At 40.6% G+C, this 18,833-nt stretch overlaps 1 protein-coding gene across 9 annotated transcripts in view; it reads left to right on the top strand.

Moving 5' to 3' along the window:
- The window catches only part of ATP9B (ATPase phospholipid transporting 9B (putative)), a 237,389-nt gene that overhangs the window by 84,742 nt on the left and 133,814 nt on the right, over positions 1 to 18,833 (top strand). For all 9 annotated transcript variants that reach the window (XM_025421950.3, XM_025421949.3, XM_025421952.3 and 6 more), the window contains one exon: positions 5,519 to 5,613. In XM_025421950.3, coding sequence (XP_025277735.1) covers positions 5,519 to 5,613 — 95 coding nt within the window. The remainder of the gene's footprint in view (positions 1 to 5,518; positions 5,614 to 18,833) is intronic.

Genomic DNA, 18,833 nt, shown 5'->3' with positions numbered 1-18,833 from the left:
CCTCTCCCCAGGGGTGAGATATTGTTTTATTTACTTAATATTGTTTTATTTTTGTTTGTTTTAAATATCTAGTAGTTTATTTTAACCATTTTAAATTATCTTAATTTGACTGTTAAATAACCATATCATTTCAGCTGCTTTATGGATAAGTGACCTTATTTTGGGCGGGGGGAGAGAGAAGGAGAGAAAAGGGAGGGTTGGGCAGAGGGAGAGAGAGAATCCTAAATGAATTCCATGCTCAGCATAGAGCCTGATACGGGGCTCAATCTCATGACCCTGAGATTGTGACCTGAGCCAAAATCAAGAGTTGGACGGTTCACTCACTGAGCTATCCAGACACCTCTGGGTAAGGGATCTTTAACAGGTTCTATTAGGTAGCAGAAAACTCAACCAGCATCATTTAGCTCTGTCTTCTAAATCTAAGCGACTTAGAAGCCACCATTTTGAAGTCTCAGGCCCTGTCTCTGCTGGGTAACTACAGCCTGTGAGCAGCCACAGGCTTCTTTATAAGGCTGTTCACCTCTCCCTCTACCAGTAATCTTACGATTTCTGTATCTTTAAAGTTAAAACCCATTTCACCCAGGACACTTAAGGTTATGTCGTCAATACTAATAAATAGCTAGTTTAAAATATTGTAAAAACCTTTTATTTAATGTTTCTGTGTTGCTGTAGTCTCTTCTAGATAAAAGGGAAAAGGCCATGAGATAAGTTATTGATGAAATGAGCTGCTGAAGTGGAGAGGAAGTGCAGTCGGCCGATAACTGTCATAGCATGAGCACTGGTAAACGACCATGCGTACTGTCAGCTGTACACCAGAGCCACACTGGTGCTGAGCTGCATTGATCAGCAGTGTCTTGTCAGTGAGGTTGATGGATGGAGCAAACACGGATAGGGGAAGGGAGCCCTGAAATAGAAATATGAGAAATGTACAGCTAGAAGTACTCTCCATCCCTGCAGGTGTTCACATATAAATTGCAATGTGGGTTTCTGTAGTGTTTTCTCTCTTTACTGCAGAGATCAAATGTTTGTACAGTTGACCCTTGAACGACCGAGGGGTTAGGGCTGCTTACCCTCCCACCCCGCCCCCCATTTAGTTGGAAAGTTACATAAAACTTTTGACTCCCCCAGAACTTAACTACTAATAGCCAACTGTTGGCTGGAACCCTTAGCAATATGTCTTTTAACACAGTTTATATGTTCTAGATATTATACACCATATTCTTACAACAAAGTAGGCTGCAGAAAAAATGTTACTAAGAAATCATGAGGAAGAGAAAATACATTTATGGTGGACCCATGTGAGGATCAATTTTATAATATTTTGGTTGATATATTCTGTATTAATCTGAATGCACTTTTAAAATGTGTTTTCAGACATTCGTGGGTTTTTTTTAGAGCAATTTTAGGTTTTCAAAAAAGTGAGAGGAAGGTACAGAGATTTTCCACACATCCCTGCACTCTCACACGTATAGCTTCGCCCAACATCAGTGGGCCCCAACGGAGTGGTGCACTTGTTCCTATAGATAGACCCACATTGTCACGTGAGGGCTCACTCTCCAAGGTATGCATTCTGTAGGCTTGGGCAAATGTAGAAAGACGTGTATCTGCCATTATGGCATCATATGGAGTATTTTTCTTTATGATACTATTTGTAAAAATCCTCTGTGCTCCATCTGTTCATCCCTCAGCAACTACTGATGGTTTCATTGTCTCCATAGTTGTGCCTTTTCTGGAATGCTCTATCAGATTCTCTCCTCACACTGTACCGAGTGGCAGGCATTATGAAGTCTCTCTGTGTCTTTCATGGTCTAACAGCTCATTTCTTTTTAGGGCTGAATAATTCCTCATTGTCTGGATGCACCAGAGTTTATTCATTTACCTATTGAAGGACATCCCAGTTGTTTCCAAGCCTTGGCAGTTATGATAAAAGCTGCTGTAAAATCTGTGTGCAGGTTTTGTGTGGCTTAAGTTCTCACGTCCTTTGGGTCAAGGCCAAGGAGCACAGTTGCTGGGTAATACGCTGTGGTTATGTTTAGCTTTGTGAGAAACCACAAACTGTCTTCCACACTGGCGGCGCCATGCTGCACCCCCTCTGCCAGCGAATATGGATTTCTGTTGCTCCCCGTCCCCCGTCAATGACTTGGGCCATTCTCATAGGGTTACAGTGGTGTCTCCTTGTGGTGGTAACTTGTTTCCCCGGTGACATAGGATTATGTGCTTACTTGCCATCCGTGTGTCTTCTTTAGATCTATAGCCTGTTTTTTAATCAGATGGGTTTCTTATTGTTGAGTTGTAAGAGTTCTTTGTGTATTTTGAATAACAGTCCTTTGTCAGCTATGTGTTTTGGGAACATTCTCCCTCCTAGTCTGTGGCTTGTCTTCTCATTCTCTTGATACTGTTTTTTGCAGAACAGAAGTTTTGAATTTTAGTGAAGTCCAGCTTATCACCTGTTTCTCTTCCTGGCTCACATCTTTGGTGCTGTATCCAAAAAGTGGTCACCATACAACACTAGAGTCACCTAGGTTTTCTCCAGGTGTTCTTGTCCAGGACTTCCATGGTTTTGCATTTTACATTTTACATTTAGGTCTGTGGCCCATTTTGAGTTAATTTTTGAGAAGGATATAAGGTCTGTCTGGATGCTGTTGTCACATGTGGGTGTGGAGTTGTTGCAGCACCATTTCCTGAAGGGACCGTTTTTGCTCTTATCTAGTAATGTCTTGATTTCTCTCTCACCTTGCAGCACAGTTTAGCTGGATATAGGATTCTTGGTTGACAGGTTTTTCTTCTTACAGCACTTTAACCGGATTGGTGACTTTGTCTCAGATCCAAAGTTTTTGATGAAAAATCCACAGATAATCTTATTGAAGATCCCTTAGATGTGATAAGTCTCTTCTCTCTTGCTTCTTTCACACTTCTTTGTCTTTTGAAAGTCTGGTTATAACATGTCTCCAGTTGGGTCTCTCCGACTTCATCTGACTTGACCCTCTTTGAGCTTCTTAGCTGTGTGTCTTTCGTCACATCAGGGATGTTTTCAGTAATGATTTTTCCCCTTTGTCTCTCCTCCTTTGGGACTCCCACAGTGTGTGTGTTGGATCAAGTGCTGGGTCCCATGGGCCCCTCAGTCTCTGCTTGGGGTTTTTCAGTTCTCTCTCTTTCTGTCCCTCAGGCTGGACCACTTGTGTTGTCCTGTCTTCAGGTTTGCTGATCTTCCTTCTGCCTTCAACTCCCTCCAGGGCATTTTTCATTGTGATTACTGTATTTGTCAGCTCTTGAATTTCTTTTTCTTTTTATAAAAGTTTTTTCTCTCTATTGATTCCATTTTGTTCATCATTTGTTTTCTTGACTTTCTACATCTTTCTTCAGTTCTTTGAGCATCTTTTAGACTAGTCTTTGTCTAGTGGATTTGGCGTCAGGTCTTTTTCAGGGACAGTATTTGTTGTTTATCTTTTTTTTTTTTTTTTTTCTTTAAATTGGCCATACTCTCCTGTTTCTCTGTGTGCCTTGTAATTTTTGTTGAACATTGACATTTGAACCTTTATAATGTGGTAAGTCTGGAAATCAGATCCCGCCCCCCATCCCAAGAGTAGGTCAACTTGAGACTCCGTAATAACAGTAACAACATTGCAGTGAAACTTCTCGATTACTGTAGCTCATCCAGCACACATAGTGCGTGCACACGTGAATGCACTTGCCCTAACTGGCCTTCTCCCGAGGATGGCAGGGGGCCAACTCATTGTCTTGAAGTGTGAATAAATTACAATAAGGAATCAATGTTTTCTTATAGGAACTGTTTCACCAGGTGACCAGACCAAATCCAAAGAGCAGATGCTTCTCATTTTACATTTTATTCTAGCTCAAAGGTAAAAAGGAGGGGTAGGCTTCCTTCCACTTTCTTGAACCTGTACTGCAGTCATGGATGTGCACTTTGAGTACAAAGGGCTGCTGGCATCAGAGCAGAGCAAAGACTGGATATGGTACCAGGGTCTGTGGAGTGTGAGCTGGGCTCTGAGTGCTGGAGCCAGGGTTACAGGACCCACAAGGGAAGGGGAGATGGTTGGCCAGGATTAGAAGTGTTCAGTCAGTGGAATGCAAACCAGAGAGGGCCTGTAGATAAAATGGGACTTTGAGGGCATACCCAGAAAGGACCAGGCTCAACTGTAGTGTCTTGGGATGTACATTTGGGGGATAAACTCCAAATCAAAGCAAAGAAGTGCAAGCGACAATAGTGTTACGAGGAGACAGGGAGGGCTTGTGGGACGGGGACACACAGGATCTTCTCAGGGGTCTCTCAGGGGTACAAGGGTGAGTTATGTTTACGTAATTCACTAAGGTGTACATATGTAACTATTTTATAATTAAGTTTAAAAAGCCATCAGTCCCTTGAATTTATTTGGTGATGAAACTACTATTACTTTGTTTTTTATGCTTGTTTTTAGGGACTGTTTTTAGGGATTGCTTTTACAAAGTTAAAGGTGATTTGCTTTTTTAAATTGTGTACAATATGTATAATTTCACAATGAGCAGTACAAAACAGATGGGGCCTCTCTTCCAGCCCCTCCCTCCCCGCCTTTCTCCCCTGCAGAGGTCATCCCCACATCCACACCCACACACTTCCTCCCTCTGCCACCTGGCTCTTCAGTGCATGGTGTTATTCTGTGCACAGTGTTGACACCTGGCTTTCCTCTCTCCGCCATGTACACTCTAGACTGTTAACAGGAAAAGTGGAGGCCTTTCTCATTTCTTTCTCTTCTTCCTCCCTCTCTCTCCCTCCGTCTCCCTCCCTCTCCCTCCCTCTCCCTCTCTCCCTTTCTCCCTCTCTCGCTTTGTGTGTCCCTCCCTATCTCCTGTCTGGGTCCTGTCTTCCATCCTATCTTTGTTACACAGCTGCTTGTGCTCCCTTTTATTCATTGATTCTCACATTATCTGTTCCCAGTCTTTTATTACAATAAATAAAGTTAGAAGATCATCTTACGTGTATGTCATTTTGTGTTTTGCTGTTCTATCTTAGGATAGGTTCTGAGAAATGATGTGATAGAAATACTGATGGTCAAAGGGTGAATGGAGTTTTGTTATTTAATAGTTTTTCATGTTTAAAATTTGGTAGGGTATGACAATAAATCTTACCTGGGTTTTGACATTTTAGCTATGCTTTTATTATTGAACATATGTTTTATCGTGGCAGATCAGATGATTTATTAGCAAAGTTATGGAACACACTCATGGATATTTTTGTGTATTGACTTATTTTATTATTAAAACATGAATTAAAGGTAGAAATGATTGATGTAGTTTTTCTAAAATGAAGCACTAATTAATATTAAGTCTCAGTAGGCAAGAATACCACATAGGAGGCATCTGTATCTTGTTAGCACACTTGTTTGTGAATCAGATGTAGAAGGGCTTTTAAGGACTTTTGTTTATGTGAATCTCTAGCTGCATCCTTTCTGTATCCCACTTTGCTGCACAATTGTGGTCTGAAAGCACCTGTAACTCTGGAACTTTCTTCTCTCATTCCAAGGTTCGTGTTTTATTCGAACTGATCAGCTTGATGGTGAAACTGATTGGAAGCTGAAGGTGGCGGTGAGCTGCACACAGAGGCTTCCAGCCTTGGGGGTGAGCGTTCATGAGATTACAATGTCATTTTACTACTACTCTTCATTTTCAGGCAGCAAACATTTCCTTGTATACCAGTTGACTTCTTGAATGCACTCTTTGTAAAAATAATATTTTTTTATTAGTAACAAAGGGTCATTGAAAATCAACCAAAGTAATTTCTCTGATGTCTTGAAATGTGACCTGTTCTAGGTGTGGTTTGCAGTGTTCCCATTTGCTGGACACTTTGGTCTTTTTTTCTTTTCTCTCACTTTCCTTTTCCTTCTGATTTTTATTGTTAAACCTTGCAGTTGAGTAATCTTCAAGATTGAGACTTTTGGCAGGGTTAAATGAGCCCATTATTGCTAATTGACTGAACTCCCTGGTGGTCTGGTTTCCATAGTGTTGGCAGACTGTGGAACTCAGAGGGAAGTTAGCCTCCTTTTGGAGACCGGCACGTCCACTCTACTTTTCTTGTGACAGTAGAGAACCCTCTTTGATTAGGAGAGAGGAGAGTGTTACTGTGTCTCCTTCTTGTGACCGAGAGAGAGGAGGAGGACACTGTCAGGCACCTTACTTGGTCTTTGCACAGTGTCCCTTTGTTGCTGGGGAGTAGGCAAGAGGTAGGATTAGAGAGAACAATATTTCATCATTTTCATTAATCTCTTACAAATGCTGAGAATCTCCTAAGCTGGCACAATTTTTTTTTTTTTTTTTAAACAAAACCACAGTTGGGGCCATTTGGTGCTTGTGTTAGATGTAGTATATATTTGAATGAGAGGAGCTTCGTTTTTTCTTACATCATCTGCTGATACGCCATGGAGAGTAAAGAAAACTTGAGGTGGTCTAAGAGTGACCTTTGACTCGGGCAGTTGTTGGGGAAGGAGTGGGAGATGGGGTAATGTAGATTAGATCACTTTCCTTAGATTGGTTGGGTTTGGAAAGGAGTCTCTGCTTTTATTGCATGTGGTTTATAGCTAGTTTAAGTGGACAGTGGGGGACATCCTCATTCTTGTGTACACTGAACCTTTTGGAAACTATGTAGCCTGACATGTGTAAGACTGGGAAATATTTGCTCTTTATGTATGTTTAGTTGTCTATACTTTAAGTAGTCCTTAGGTTGAAATTCTTTCTTTTATATGTTTCATGTATATCTTCCAAAGACTGGTCGCTAGTGAACAGTTGCTGATTCTTTCCTTTGTACATTTATTCATCGTCACATAACAATGTGGGTCATGTAATATGTCTGTCACAGACTTACCCTATCCTTCTGCCTTTCCTACTCCTCTCTCTTTCTTTCTTTCTTTCTTTCTTTCTTTCTTTCTTCTTTCTTTCTTTCTTTCTTCTTTCTTTCTTTCCTTTTCTTTTCTTTTCTTTTCTTTTCTTTTCTTTTCTTTTCTTTCTTTTCTCCTTTCTTCTTTCTTCTTTCCTTTTTTCTTTTTCTTTTTCCAACCCTTTAAAAATTAAAAACAACCACCATTCTTACCCCAAGGGTGATAACAGAAGAGAGTGCAGGTTGCTGGATTTGAGCCCCAGGTCTTGGTTTCCTAACCCCTGAGCTAGAGAATGACCCCCTGCTCAGCTCATCAGCTAACCAGGTGCAACTCTGTCATGGTGGGAGCAAGTACGCAACTCTTCATTTTGTTTTTTTGTTTTTTTTAATATATAAACATTAAAAGGCTGCATGTAAATAGCAAGTCTTCCTTTTTCAGGTAAATTCTGAAAAGTAGAACAGGGTGTGTGTAAAGGAATGCCTGTGATTTCAGATCCCAGTAGGTCATCTCTGAAGAGTTGTGCCCAAACCCCTGTAAGCAGCAGAATGTGATTATTGGTGAATGTGCTTCAGAACACTAATAATAACTGTTGAAGACAAAATCTCAAATTGATAGAGAAAATTTGGACCATTCATTGTTTTAATTTTTACCTCTTTGTTTACCAGTATGGTTGAATTTTCCACTGTATATTCACTAGAAATTTGTATTTATTTGTTTGCCCTTTTGCTGTTTTTGAATTGGTGTTTGCCAATTAAAAATTAATATATATGCTTGTGTGATGTATAGTATTGACTTGATAAAACCAGATATGTGCAAAGTCTGTCCTGTTTGTAACTGATCCTTTCTTAGATGTGGAAGTATTCTCGTATCTCTTGTAGATCTATGAATCTGCACCATTCTTCAGGTCAGAAAGTATTTTTGTTTTTAAAGATTTATTCATTCATTCATTCATTCATTCATTCATTCATGAGAGACACAGAGAGAGGCAGAGACACAGGCAAAGGGAGAAGCAGACTCCCTGCAGGGAGCCCAGTGTGGGACTTGATCCCAGGACCCCGGGGTCACGACCCAAACCAAAGGCAGATGCTCAACCACTGAGCCACCAGGCGCCCCCTGACGTTATTTTTGAAAATTGTCCAAACTGCTGTTCTGGATCAGTTTCTCTGTGAATGCCAGGTGGCCTACCACTTTGAGGATTTGTTTTCAGTCTTTTAATTCTCAGTGTTCTGAGAATTAGGGATAGTTTTTAAAAATTCTGTAGGATATTATAAGTGATTTATATGATGGGGGTTAGTACAATCGATTGATTGTGAATGAGGGAAAGCAGATTTTCTTGGACCAACTAATGAAGGTAATAGTTGAGGTTGACACTCTTTCCCACTAACTAGCTGACCTTTGCCCACTTCACAGTAGACAGGAACAGGTGGGGAGCTAGTAAATCACTAAGTCACAAGTCAGGGGTGTGTGGGAAAGTGTGCATGCACAAACTGCCCAAGTGTCTTTCAACGTGGCTATACTGTAAAACAGCCAGCAGTGCATGAGTGCTGTAGTTTCTCCATAGCCTTGCTGGTACTTAGTGGCGTCATGTTTTAATTTTAGTTATTTCAATAAGTGTGCTGTGATAGCTCATTTTAGTTTGTGTTTCTATCATGGCTAGTAAGGCTAAACATTTTTATTTATTTGTGAGAGAGAGAGAAAGTGCAAGCAAGAGGGAGAGGGAGAGAGAATCTGAAGCCAACTACACACTGAGCATAGAGCCCGACATGGGGTTCCATTTCGTGGCCTGAGATCATGACCTGAGCTGAAACTAAGAGTCACTGACTGACCCACCCAGGTGCCCCCGGAACATTGTTTCACGTACTTGTTTACCATCTGTTATATATCCTCTTTGGTGAAATGTCTGTTCATGTCTTTTTAGTGGCTTTTGTTTAATTCCCTAGAATGTTGTCTATGAATGATCATGTCATGTGCAAAGAAGACAATGTAGCTCTTCCACAGAGCTATATTGTCTATACTCTATATCAAGTGTGCATAGACAGCCTTCTCTTTCTTCTACTTGCAGTATCACACTGGCTGCAATCTCTAATGCGTTGCTGAACAGAAGTGGTGAAACCATTCATCCTTGTTTCCTTTCCAATCTCGGGGAACATGGAGCTTTTTTAACATCATGTGTGATGGTAGCTGTAGGTTTTTTTTTTTTTTTTAAAGATTCCTTGTATCAGGCTGAGGAAATTCTTTCTGTTCCTAGTTTGCAGTGAGGTTTTTTCATGAATGGGGATTGGATTTTTCAAAAGTTTTTGTTTATTGACATGATTATATGGTTTTCTTTTTTCTTTTTTTTTTTTAAGATTTTATTTATTTATTCATGAGAGACACAGAGAGAGAGAGAGAGAGAGGCAGGGACACAGGCAGAGGGAAAAGCAGGCTCCATGCAGGGAGCCCGATGTGAGACTTGATCCCGGGACTCCAGGATCATACCCCAGGCCAAAGGCAGGCGGTAAACCGCTGAGCCACCCAGGAATCCCAATTATATGGTTTTCTTTCATCTGTTACTAGGATGATCTATATGGATTTATGGATTGTATCAACCTCATAGTCCTGGGATAAACCAGAACACATCTGTTCATACTGAGTGTCCTTTTCACATAATGCAGCTTTTGACTTGCTCATATTTTGGGAAGGATTTTTTAAAGATGTTATTTATTTATTCATGAGAGAGACAGAGAGAGGCAAAGACATAGGCAGAGGGAGAAGCAGGCTCCCTGTGGGGAGCCCATTGCAGGACTTGATCCCAGGATTCCAGGATCACACCCTGAGCCAAAGGTAGACACACTCAACCACTGAGCCACCCAGGCGGCCCTTGGGAAGGATTTTTGTGCCCATATTAATGAGGAATATTGATTTTGTTGCTTTGGTTTATGTTTGTCGTTTTGCTTTTGTTGTAATGCGTTTGGTGTGCTGGCCTCATAAAATGAGTTGGCCTCATAAAACTACCTCCTGTATTTGAGGTAGTTGATGTGAGATTGGTGTTACTTATTAATTTTTTTAGTACTGAACGTCTTCACTCTTGAAACAGAGTCGCAAGTTTACTTTGTGGGAAAGTATTTAATTAATTAAATAACATATTTACCATAATTATTAGTAATGGTTGAGTTAAAGGCTTGCTGTTTATTTTCTACTTATCTCTTTGTTCCTTTTTTCCATCTTTAGGTATTATTTTAGGTTTTCATTTAATTACCATTATTGCTATAACCATTAGTTCTTTTTTAAAATTTTAAAATTTTAAAATTTTTATTTATTTTATTTTTATTTTTTTTAAAGATTTTATATTCATGAGAGACACAGAAAGAGACAGAGAAAGGCAGAGACACAGGCAGAGGGAGAAGCAGGCTTCATGCAGGGAACTTGATGTGGGCCTTGATCCTGGGTTTCCAGGATCACCCCCTGGGCTGAAGGAAGGGCTAAGCGGCTGAGCCACCCAGGCTGCCCTAAAAGGTTTATTTTTTTAGAGATACTGTTTATTCATTTGAGAGAGAGAGAGATCTTATCTGAGATCATGATCTGAGTCAAAGGCAGGTGCTTCACCATCTGAGCCGCCCAGTTGCCCCTTTCACCTTTAGTTCTATTTTGTAGTGGTGGGTTCTGCGATTTCCAATATGTGTTACTAACGCACCATAATATTTCTCCAATATGGCACAATACCATATTGTATGTAATTTAAGAAACTGGCACAGTTAGACTTCCAGTTTTTCTCATCTCTTGTGATTGTCTTACATGTTTTACTTATACATGTTATGAACTTCACCATAGAATATACGTATTTTTTGTTTAAAGCAGTCAAACATGTGGGGTGCCTGGGTGGCTCAGTCAGTAAAGTATCTGACTCTTGATTTTGGCTCAGGTCACAATCTTGGGGCTCCATGGCGAGTCTGCTGGGGACCTTCCCTTCCTATCCCTCTGCCCCTCCCCCACTAAAAAGAAATAAATCTTGAAAAAAAAAGTAGCTAAGCATGTTATTAAAAAAATAAATACCGCTTTTTCCGCTGTCCTGTACATTTACTCGTTCCTGAGTCCTCTGTCCTGTAGATGGATCCAACTTGCAATGTGACTTTACTTCAACTCAAAGAACTTCCTTCAGTAGTTTTTGTAAGAGGAGTCTACTAGATTAAAGTTTGTGCTTTAAAACTGTCTTCAGGGGTGCCTGGTTGGCTTAGTGGTTGAGCATCTGCCTTTGGCTCAGGTCATGATCCTGAGGTCCTGAGATCATTGGGCTCCCCATAGGGAGCCTGCTTCTCCCTCTGCCTGTGTCTCTGCCTCTCTTTGTGTCTCTCATGAATAAATAAATAACATCTTTACAAAAAAGAAAAGAAAAGAAAACTGTCTTTATTTCACCTTTATTTTTGGAAGAGGTTTTTCAAGTTTTGGTTTGACAGTTTTCCTTGTCTCTACCTACTGTCTCAGCGCTACCATTGCTCTGCCTTACAGGATATGTAGTTCTGAAACACTGTGGCCATCCTTATCTCCTCTTTATCTCCTTTTTCTCTAGACATGTTTTTTAAGATTTTATTTACTTATTCATGAGAGACAGAGAAAGAGAGAGAGAGAGAGATACAAAGGGAGAAGCAGACTCCCTGAGGAGCAGGGAACCCGGTGTGGGACTCTATCCTAGGACCTTGGGATCATGACCTGAGCTGAAGGCAGACACTCAACCATTGAACTACCCAGGTGTCCCATCCCTTCTCTAGATATTTTAAAGATGTTTTTTTGTGATGACTGCTTTCAGGAATTTGTATGTATCTTGTTTTGTCTTGCTTAGTGTTTGTTGAACTTCTTGGATCTGGAGATTCATGATTTTTTTCTACCCCATTTCAAAAACTTTTAGCCTTTATTTTTGGGGCCTTTCTGCCCCACCCCACCCCCCCAATCTGGCATATCAGTGATATGTGTGTTAGACCACATATGTTCACAGGTCATTGAAGTCTCTTGCTCTTTCTTTCTGTGACTCTATTTGATAGTTTCTGTTGCTCTGTCTTTAAATTCACTGATTTTATCTTCTGAAGTCTTCTATGAAGACCATCCAGCAAATTTTTTATTCCAAATATTGTATTTTTAATATATGGAGGTTCCAGATCTTTCACGTGTATAATACTTATTCTTCATTTCCTAATGCCATTGTCTCTTTTTTCTTGGTATATTTCTAGTTTTTTTTTTTTAAGATTTATATTTATTAGAGAGTATACATATGCACATGTGAGCAGGGGGAGGGGCAGAGGGAGAGAGAGAGAGAGAGAGAGAGAGAGAACATCTCAAGCAGACTCCCCACTGATTGAGAAGCTCAACATGGAGTTCAGTCTCAGAACCCTGAGATCATGACCTGAGCTGAAACCAAGAGTTGGATGCTTAATGACTGAGCCACCGAAGTGCCCCTGTTTCTAGTTTTTAATTATTCTCCTGTTACAGGTCACAATTTCTGCTTCTTTGCATGTCTGGTGATATTGGATGCTGGATATTGTAAATTATATATATTTTTTCTTTTTTCAAAATCATTGATTTTATTTTCTTAGTTTAGCAGCTTGTGAATAAATGTGATTTTTTCAAAGCTTGTTCTTAAATTAAAAGGTGGTTTGTCGAGCATAGCATTTTCAAACACCAAGTTAACAGGTCTTTGTTTGTGGTGGATTTGATTGCTGTAGGGCCATCCCTGCCAGGGGGATGGGTCCTCGAGCAACAAGCATGGACTGTCCTCCTGCCTCAGCCTCCACTGCATTTCAGCCCTTTTTCGTAGGACTCATTCTTGCCAAAAAGAAATGGAGATTTATTTTTCTTGCTGATAATAGTAATACCATTGAAAATAATATATACATCATAAAAAAGATGGAAAACCGTCATAATTGTATTCATTAGTATTTACCATTCACATTTGGGTAAAAGTTATTCCTGGCGGCACCACTTCTCCACCCTTTCCTTCATGCATCTGCATGGATGGATGATGCTATATGTACTTTTTTCCTTTTCCAGCAGTATGTTTTGTGTCATCTTTTATGTCAAAAAATGTGTTTCTCTCCAAGTGCTTTATTAGCTGCTTGGTGCTGGACAAGTTATAACTTCAGTAACCAGCCTGGTATTTATTGGTACATATGAACGTTAACAGTTTTGACGTTTTCTAAATAGTGTTAGAACTCAAAAGATAGACATAGTTGTAGGATTTTGGTTCTTCCTTTTTTTTTTAAATTTTTTAATTTATTTATGATAGTCACACACACAGAGAGAGAGAGGCAGAGACACAGGCAGAGGGAGAGGGAGAAGCAGGCTCCATGCACCGGGAGCCCGACGTGGGATTCGATCCCAGGTCTCCAGGATCGCGCCCTGGGCCAAAGGCAGGCGCCAGACCGCTGCGCCACCCAGGGATCCCGGATTTTGGTTCTTGTGCCAAAATGCTACCTGCAAGACTGCAGCAGCACGCACATCTCCTGTGTATTGGTCAGTTGGCCTATCTTCTCCCATCTGATGGACATGGAAATGGCATTTTGTTTATATTGACAATTTTTTTGTGAGGCTGAAGATACCTCTTACCTATGAAAGTCTGTTTCTTATATATTTTTATTTTATAAATTTCTGTTTGTGGTGTCTGCTTATTTTCCTGTTGTGTGTAGAGGTCTTTATGTACACTTTGTTAATTGTGGGTCAGACTCCCATTTCTTTAGGTCTCGTCTAAGTGTTTTCATTTATGGTTTCTTCTATCCTGTGGAAGGCTAATGTGTTTCTCTGAGGGCCTACTGCTAATGTGACGATGGCACATGTTGGTAAGCTGGTGATGTAGTGCTCATTACCCTAGCCATGGTGGCAGCCCTACTACAATGCCTAATGTATCTGTCAACCTGTTGTGCCCCTTGTAATTTGCACAATGTTCTATATTAGATGTATTTCAATAAAAACAACTTCTAAAAATAAAAAAAATGGTTGCTGCCTTTGGTTTTATGTTTAGCATTTTTCCACTCCATGATTATATTTTAAATGATTACCTTTTAAAAAACAAGATTTTATTTATTTATTCATGAGAGACACAGAGAGAGAGAGAGGCAGAGGCATAGACAGAGAAGCAGGCTCCCCACGGGGAGCCTGATGTGGGACTCAATCCCTGGACTTCAGGATCATGCCCTGAGCTGAAGGCAGGCGCCCAACCGCTGATCCACCCAGGCATCCCTAAATTATTATTTTGAAAACAACTCCTGCTTTACATGTAATATCTCCTGTCCATCTGGTATTTATTTTGAGTCAAACTGTGAGTGGGAAATCAGACTTAAGAAAATAACTTGTTAGCCAGTTGCAGCAATACCACTTACTGAATAAATAGCTCACTTTTTTTTTTTTAGCTTACTCTTTTTGCAAGAGTTTCAAATTGCCGCCAACTGGTCTCACCATTTTAAACTGTCAACATAAGTGTATGTAAGCCTCTTTCTCCCTACCTTTGCCAAGTGTGTATTGCAAATATAGCTAGACTTCTCGTCTCCCTCTTGACTTCCTGCTTTAGAATATCTTTCGCCATATAGGTATTTTAAATTTTATTTGTGTAATTATTTGTTTTCCTTTATGATTACAGATTTTTCGTTGTGATCAGAAGGCTCTTTTCCTACCAATATTCGTTTATCATTTTAACCACTTTAAATGTCAGTAGGCAGTGAGAAGCTGGTCATTAGCCTTTACATTTTAGAATTCTTAATGCATTCCCTGCACATAGACTCATGGAGAAGGAAGTTTAATCATGTCACTACATCTGTGTGGCTAAAACACTGTCGTATGAATGAGTGTTGAATGGGTTCTTTTGTATCACGTGCTGTGACGTGGGCTGAATCATGCCGGAGCCTGTGAATTCGCCCTACGGTCTCCTCCTTTCTCAGCTCTTTCCCAGACTTACTCAGACTCTCTGTGTTTTCTGTCTGCTTTGCTTTACTTCACATGGCAAAGTAAGGCTGTGCTGTCACCTTATTACTTAGGATATCTAGCTTACAATTCTCATACTATTTGTTAAAATGGATTAGTTTTTATCACAAGATGTTCTTGCAGCCTATTGACTTCCTGATGTGATTTGAGCCAATTTGGGGGGTTGGTGCTATTTCTCAGTGGCATGTTTCTCCTTTGTGTCCGGGTTTTCTTTTTCTGGTGTACCTCCTCAGTGAACCCTCCAGGGTTAAGGGGGAGGAGAGATAAAGATGATGAATCATAATGGACTGGGAAAGATTTCTGTTTGCTGTCATGCACAGATGGGGGCCCCACCTGGTCTTTCCCACTCCGTCTCCTTTGCAAAAGTTCCAGAGTCACTGGCTTGGGCAGTTGGAAATGCTGGCACTAAATCATCATTGGTAGTAGCTTTATTTTGGAAAGAGTGGTAGAAAGGAAAGTGCAAAGTTAAAACACTGTGTTAGAAAGAATGTGTCTGAAAGAAAAAGCAAAAAATAACAAATAAGAGTACCTGAAGTGTCCATAGTAATGCAGAATTCTAGGAAAGCCCATCCACTTTGTGATGGAGCCCGGGGTAGAGCAGTCCTGCAGATGAGGTGTTGGAAATGTCCTGTAGCTTGGCTGTGGTGATGTCTTAGGCAGGTACAAGTGTTCAGGGGCACACAGATGTACACTTTAAACATGCACAATTTATTGCATGTAAGTTAGGTCTTAGAAGACTAGTTGAAATCCTACTCTGTTCTCATTTGTACCTTTGATATGACCATAAAACTAAAAAGCTGTATATTGTAGGAAAAAGGAAGTTTAACTGAATTTCTGGTTCATTAATTTCAATTTGTAGCTTCATATAATTTGGCATATATTTAGATTTTGTAGGAAAAAGAGCTCTAATTTCATTATGGATTTAGGCATGACAGTTTGGTTTTTCATTTGATAGCTTACTCTTCCCCTCTTCCTTCACTCTGACTTCTCTGTTTCTGCTGTAATGGACTTGGTGTCACATCATCTGTTGAGCCTTATAACAGCAAGTAGTAGTAAACCTGCAGACCTCAGAGCTTTTCTTGAAGAACTGAGGACGCCACCAAGAATGTCATCTCCGATTTTGTGGTATTCTCTTATCACTGGATGTGATCAGACCATTAAAGTTCGAGCAAACCATTTGATAATAGCTGTGCAGTGGGCCCTGTGATGGCAGGCTCAGCTTCTCGTGACTACACACAGGCAGCTAGAAGGCATGCTTCTCAGGGATCCATAGATATTTGGGAAATGTGTTTCTGGCTTTTGTGATCAGGCAAATTTATTAACAACAATGAGGTCACAATAAATCATGACTTGCTGATTTATTTCAAAAGATCCATATAGCAGTAAACAATACCATTTACATTTAATTAGTTTTATTGAACGAAAGGCAATTTTATTTGTAATGAACCACATGTTATGATTAAGGATGTATTTTAATGACCTTTAAGTAATGCGAACAAATGTTGCCCTTGACCTAATAGCAGAGGCTTTCCTACATTATTGAAAACTTCAGAATGATTTTTAAATTATCGTGAAAAGCTTCAAATGACATTCTCATTATTGTGCCATTATTCAGTCATTTGATGTCTAATATACTAGATGAAATGCATTCCTCTGAATGTTCATGTGTGTGTAGAAATGAGGATTGTTGCTAGTATTGTTCTTTATTTCCATGTATCAAAAGGTAGTCTATTATAGGAGAACTTCATTTTTTGAAAAATACTTGTGACAGGGTAATACTTAAATGATGAAGGGGTTTTGGACCTGCCTTATTCCAGGAGTCATTTGGCTGCTTATTAAACATCCTTGTTGTATTTCCCTAAGTCCACAATTATTACACAATGTGTTCTTTCTGGGTAAACCAGCTTGACATAATTAACTTGAAAATGACTTTTTATTAGTTAATGTATACTCTAAAGTGCAATAGCAGACCCGCTGTGGTGGGCTGCTGTGTTCATGCTTTATCCAGTGTAGTATCCCTGTTCTCTAAAAAATGGAAAACTCATCAGTGTTTTCCAGGCCTTGATGAAGGTGTGTGAATAAGCTTTCCCAAGTTAAACCTACTCTCAAAGCATTTGTAGGGCAGAAATGAGGATGATGTCTCCTGCCCCTTTGGTGATTCTCTGCTGTCAAGGGCCACCCTCAGTGTCACAGGTGGAAGTGGCAAGTGCCGTGTGGTCAGTGGCCTCTGCACCCTGGAGTCAGACTTAATGGGTGTGTGTTGACCTCAGTAATTGTAAGGATGTTTCCCATAGAGGGCCATTTTGGTCATATCCTGAGAGCAATTTTTGGAGGTTCAGTCATGAATCTAAGCCTTTCCTGTGATGTTGGAAGGACCTTATTCCATATATTTTTTTTAATTTTTTTTTATTTATTTATGATAGTCACAGAGAGAGAGAGAGAGGCAGAGACATAGGCAGAGGGAGAAGCAGGCTCCATGCACCAGGAGCCTGATGTGGGATTTGATCCTAGGTCTCCAGGATCGCGCCCTGGGCCAAAGGCAGGCGCCAAACCGCTGCGCCACCCAGGGATCCCGCTTATTCCATATATTAAATCCCTTTCTGCTCCTGAGATCTGTTTCCTGAACTGTTGCAGCACAAATTAAGTGAGAAGTTTTTCTCTTCCCCCCACCACCCAGTGGTGGGGGGTCTGAGGCCGAGAGGGCAGCTGTGGCATCATTGACAGGTGACTCTCTCACCTGTGTCCCATGTGACTGCCTCCCCCTGCCTCCCCACAGCACGTGTCGTCATGCTCTACCCCATTAGGCCAGAGAGAATGCTGAAGGCTGCGTTCAGTGGGTGGGGGATCATGTTCCCCTGGAAGGCCTGGGAGTCCTGTCTTTAACAGGAGCTGGGGAGGATGGTGGGAAGTGTCTCTGCCATGTCATCTCTTTTTGTTTTCTGGTGAGTGTCTTTGATTTCCTCTCATACATCCTCCTAAGTGGTACGCACTAAAATTTTTCAGTTCTTCTGGAGGATTTTGCTGCCCTCAGAGTAGGTTGCTCCCTTTGGGGTTGTTAGGGCTACCACTTTTATTAGAATCCATTCTTTCACACTTGTTCTTACCATAACTCTAAGCCACTTGAAGATTTGTTTGCTCCCCACTCACCTAAAGTGGGAAATGAATGAAATGTAAACAGTGAAATAGATGTTTTCTAGAGCTGAAAGAAGCCATATCATTTTTAGATGGCTGCTTGTTTTCTGTGAAAGAATATTTTCTCTAAGTGATAGAGCATGATATACAGCCCACAAGTCAGGGCTCCCACAAACAGAGGAGATCTGATGAGGCTGGTTAAATTGGGTTTTCCAGGAATAAAAGAGAATAAATACAAATCTCTAATATATTTTAAGAGATATGAGAGGATATTACAGTCCAAACAGAAGCTATGAAAAAAGATCATGCGTAAAGTAGACCTCTTAGAAAGACATGAGTGCTGAAATAAAAACACGTAAATGGGACTGGAGGATGGATTGTTTTGCATCTCTGAGAACCCAGGCAGAGATGGGAAGGAGGCATGGATGACCCACATTTCTAGCTCAGTCCTTAATACTGCCCCTAATTATTGTGTGTGTGTGTTTCAAACTGTATTGAGGTAAAATTGGGAAACAGTGAATTGCACATAATTACTGTACACCTCAGTACATCTATGCAACCATCACCACAGATAAGAGCAAGACTGTAGCCTTTGTTACGTGTCTGTGGCTACCTGTGGTCCTCTCCTAGTGCCCAGTGCTTTCACTCTTCTCAGCTTTCCTCTGGCTCCTCATACACTCACACTTCTCCTGTCAAGGGATAATTCTTCGAACACTTTGGCCTAACACTGCTGTTCAGAAACCTTGGCCCATAGTCCCCTTGCCCTCTCTTCTTCCTGACCTTCCCTCACAGGCTGTCTCCTTGTCCATGGCCCACAGCTCTGGTGTCTCAGATGTTTCTTTCACGGTTTTAGGTTAGCTGAATATGTTTGGAATTAGTTTTACTCTATCTAAG

Source organism: Canis lupus, chromosome 1 (assembly GCF_003254725.2).
Source record: "Canis lupus dingo isolate Sandy chromosome 1, ASM325472v2, whole genome shotgun sequence".
In the NCBI taxonomy this organism is placed as follows: domain Eukaryota; kingdom Metazoa; phylum Chordata; class Mammalia; order Carnivora; family Canidae; genus Canis; species Canis lupus.
This window is presented reverse-complemented; position numbering and strand designations above follow the sequence as displayed.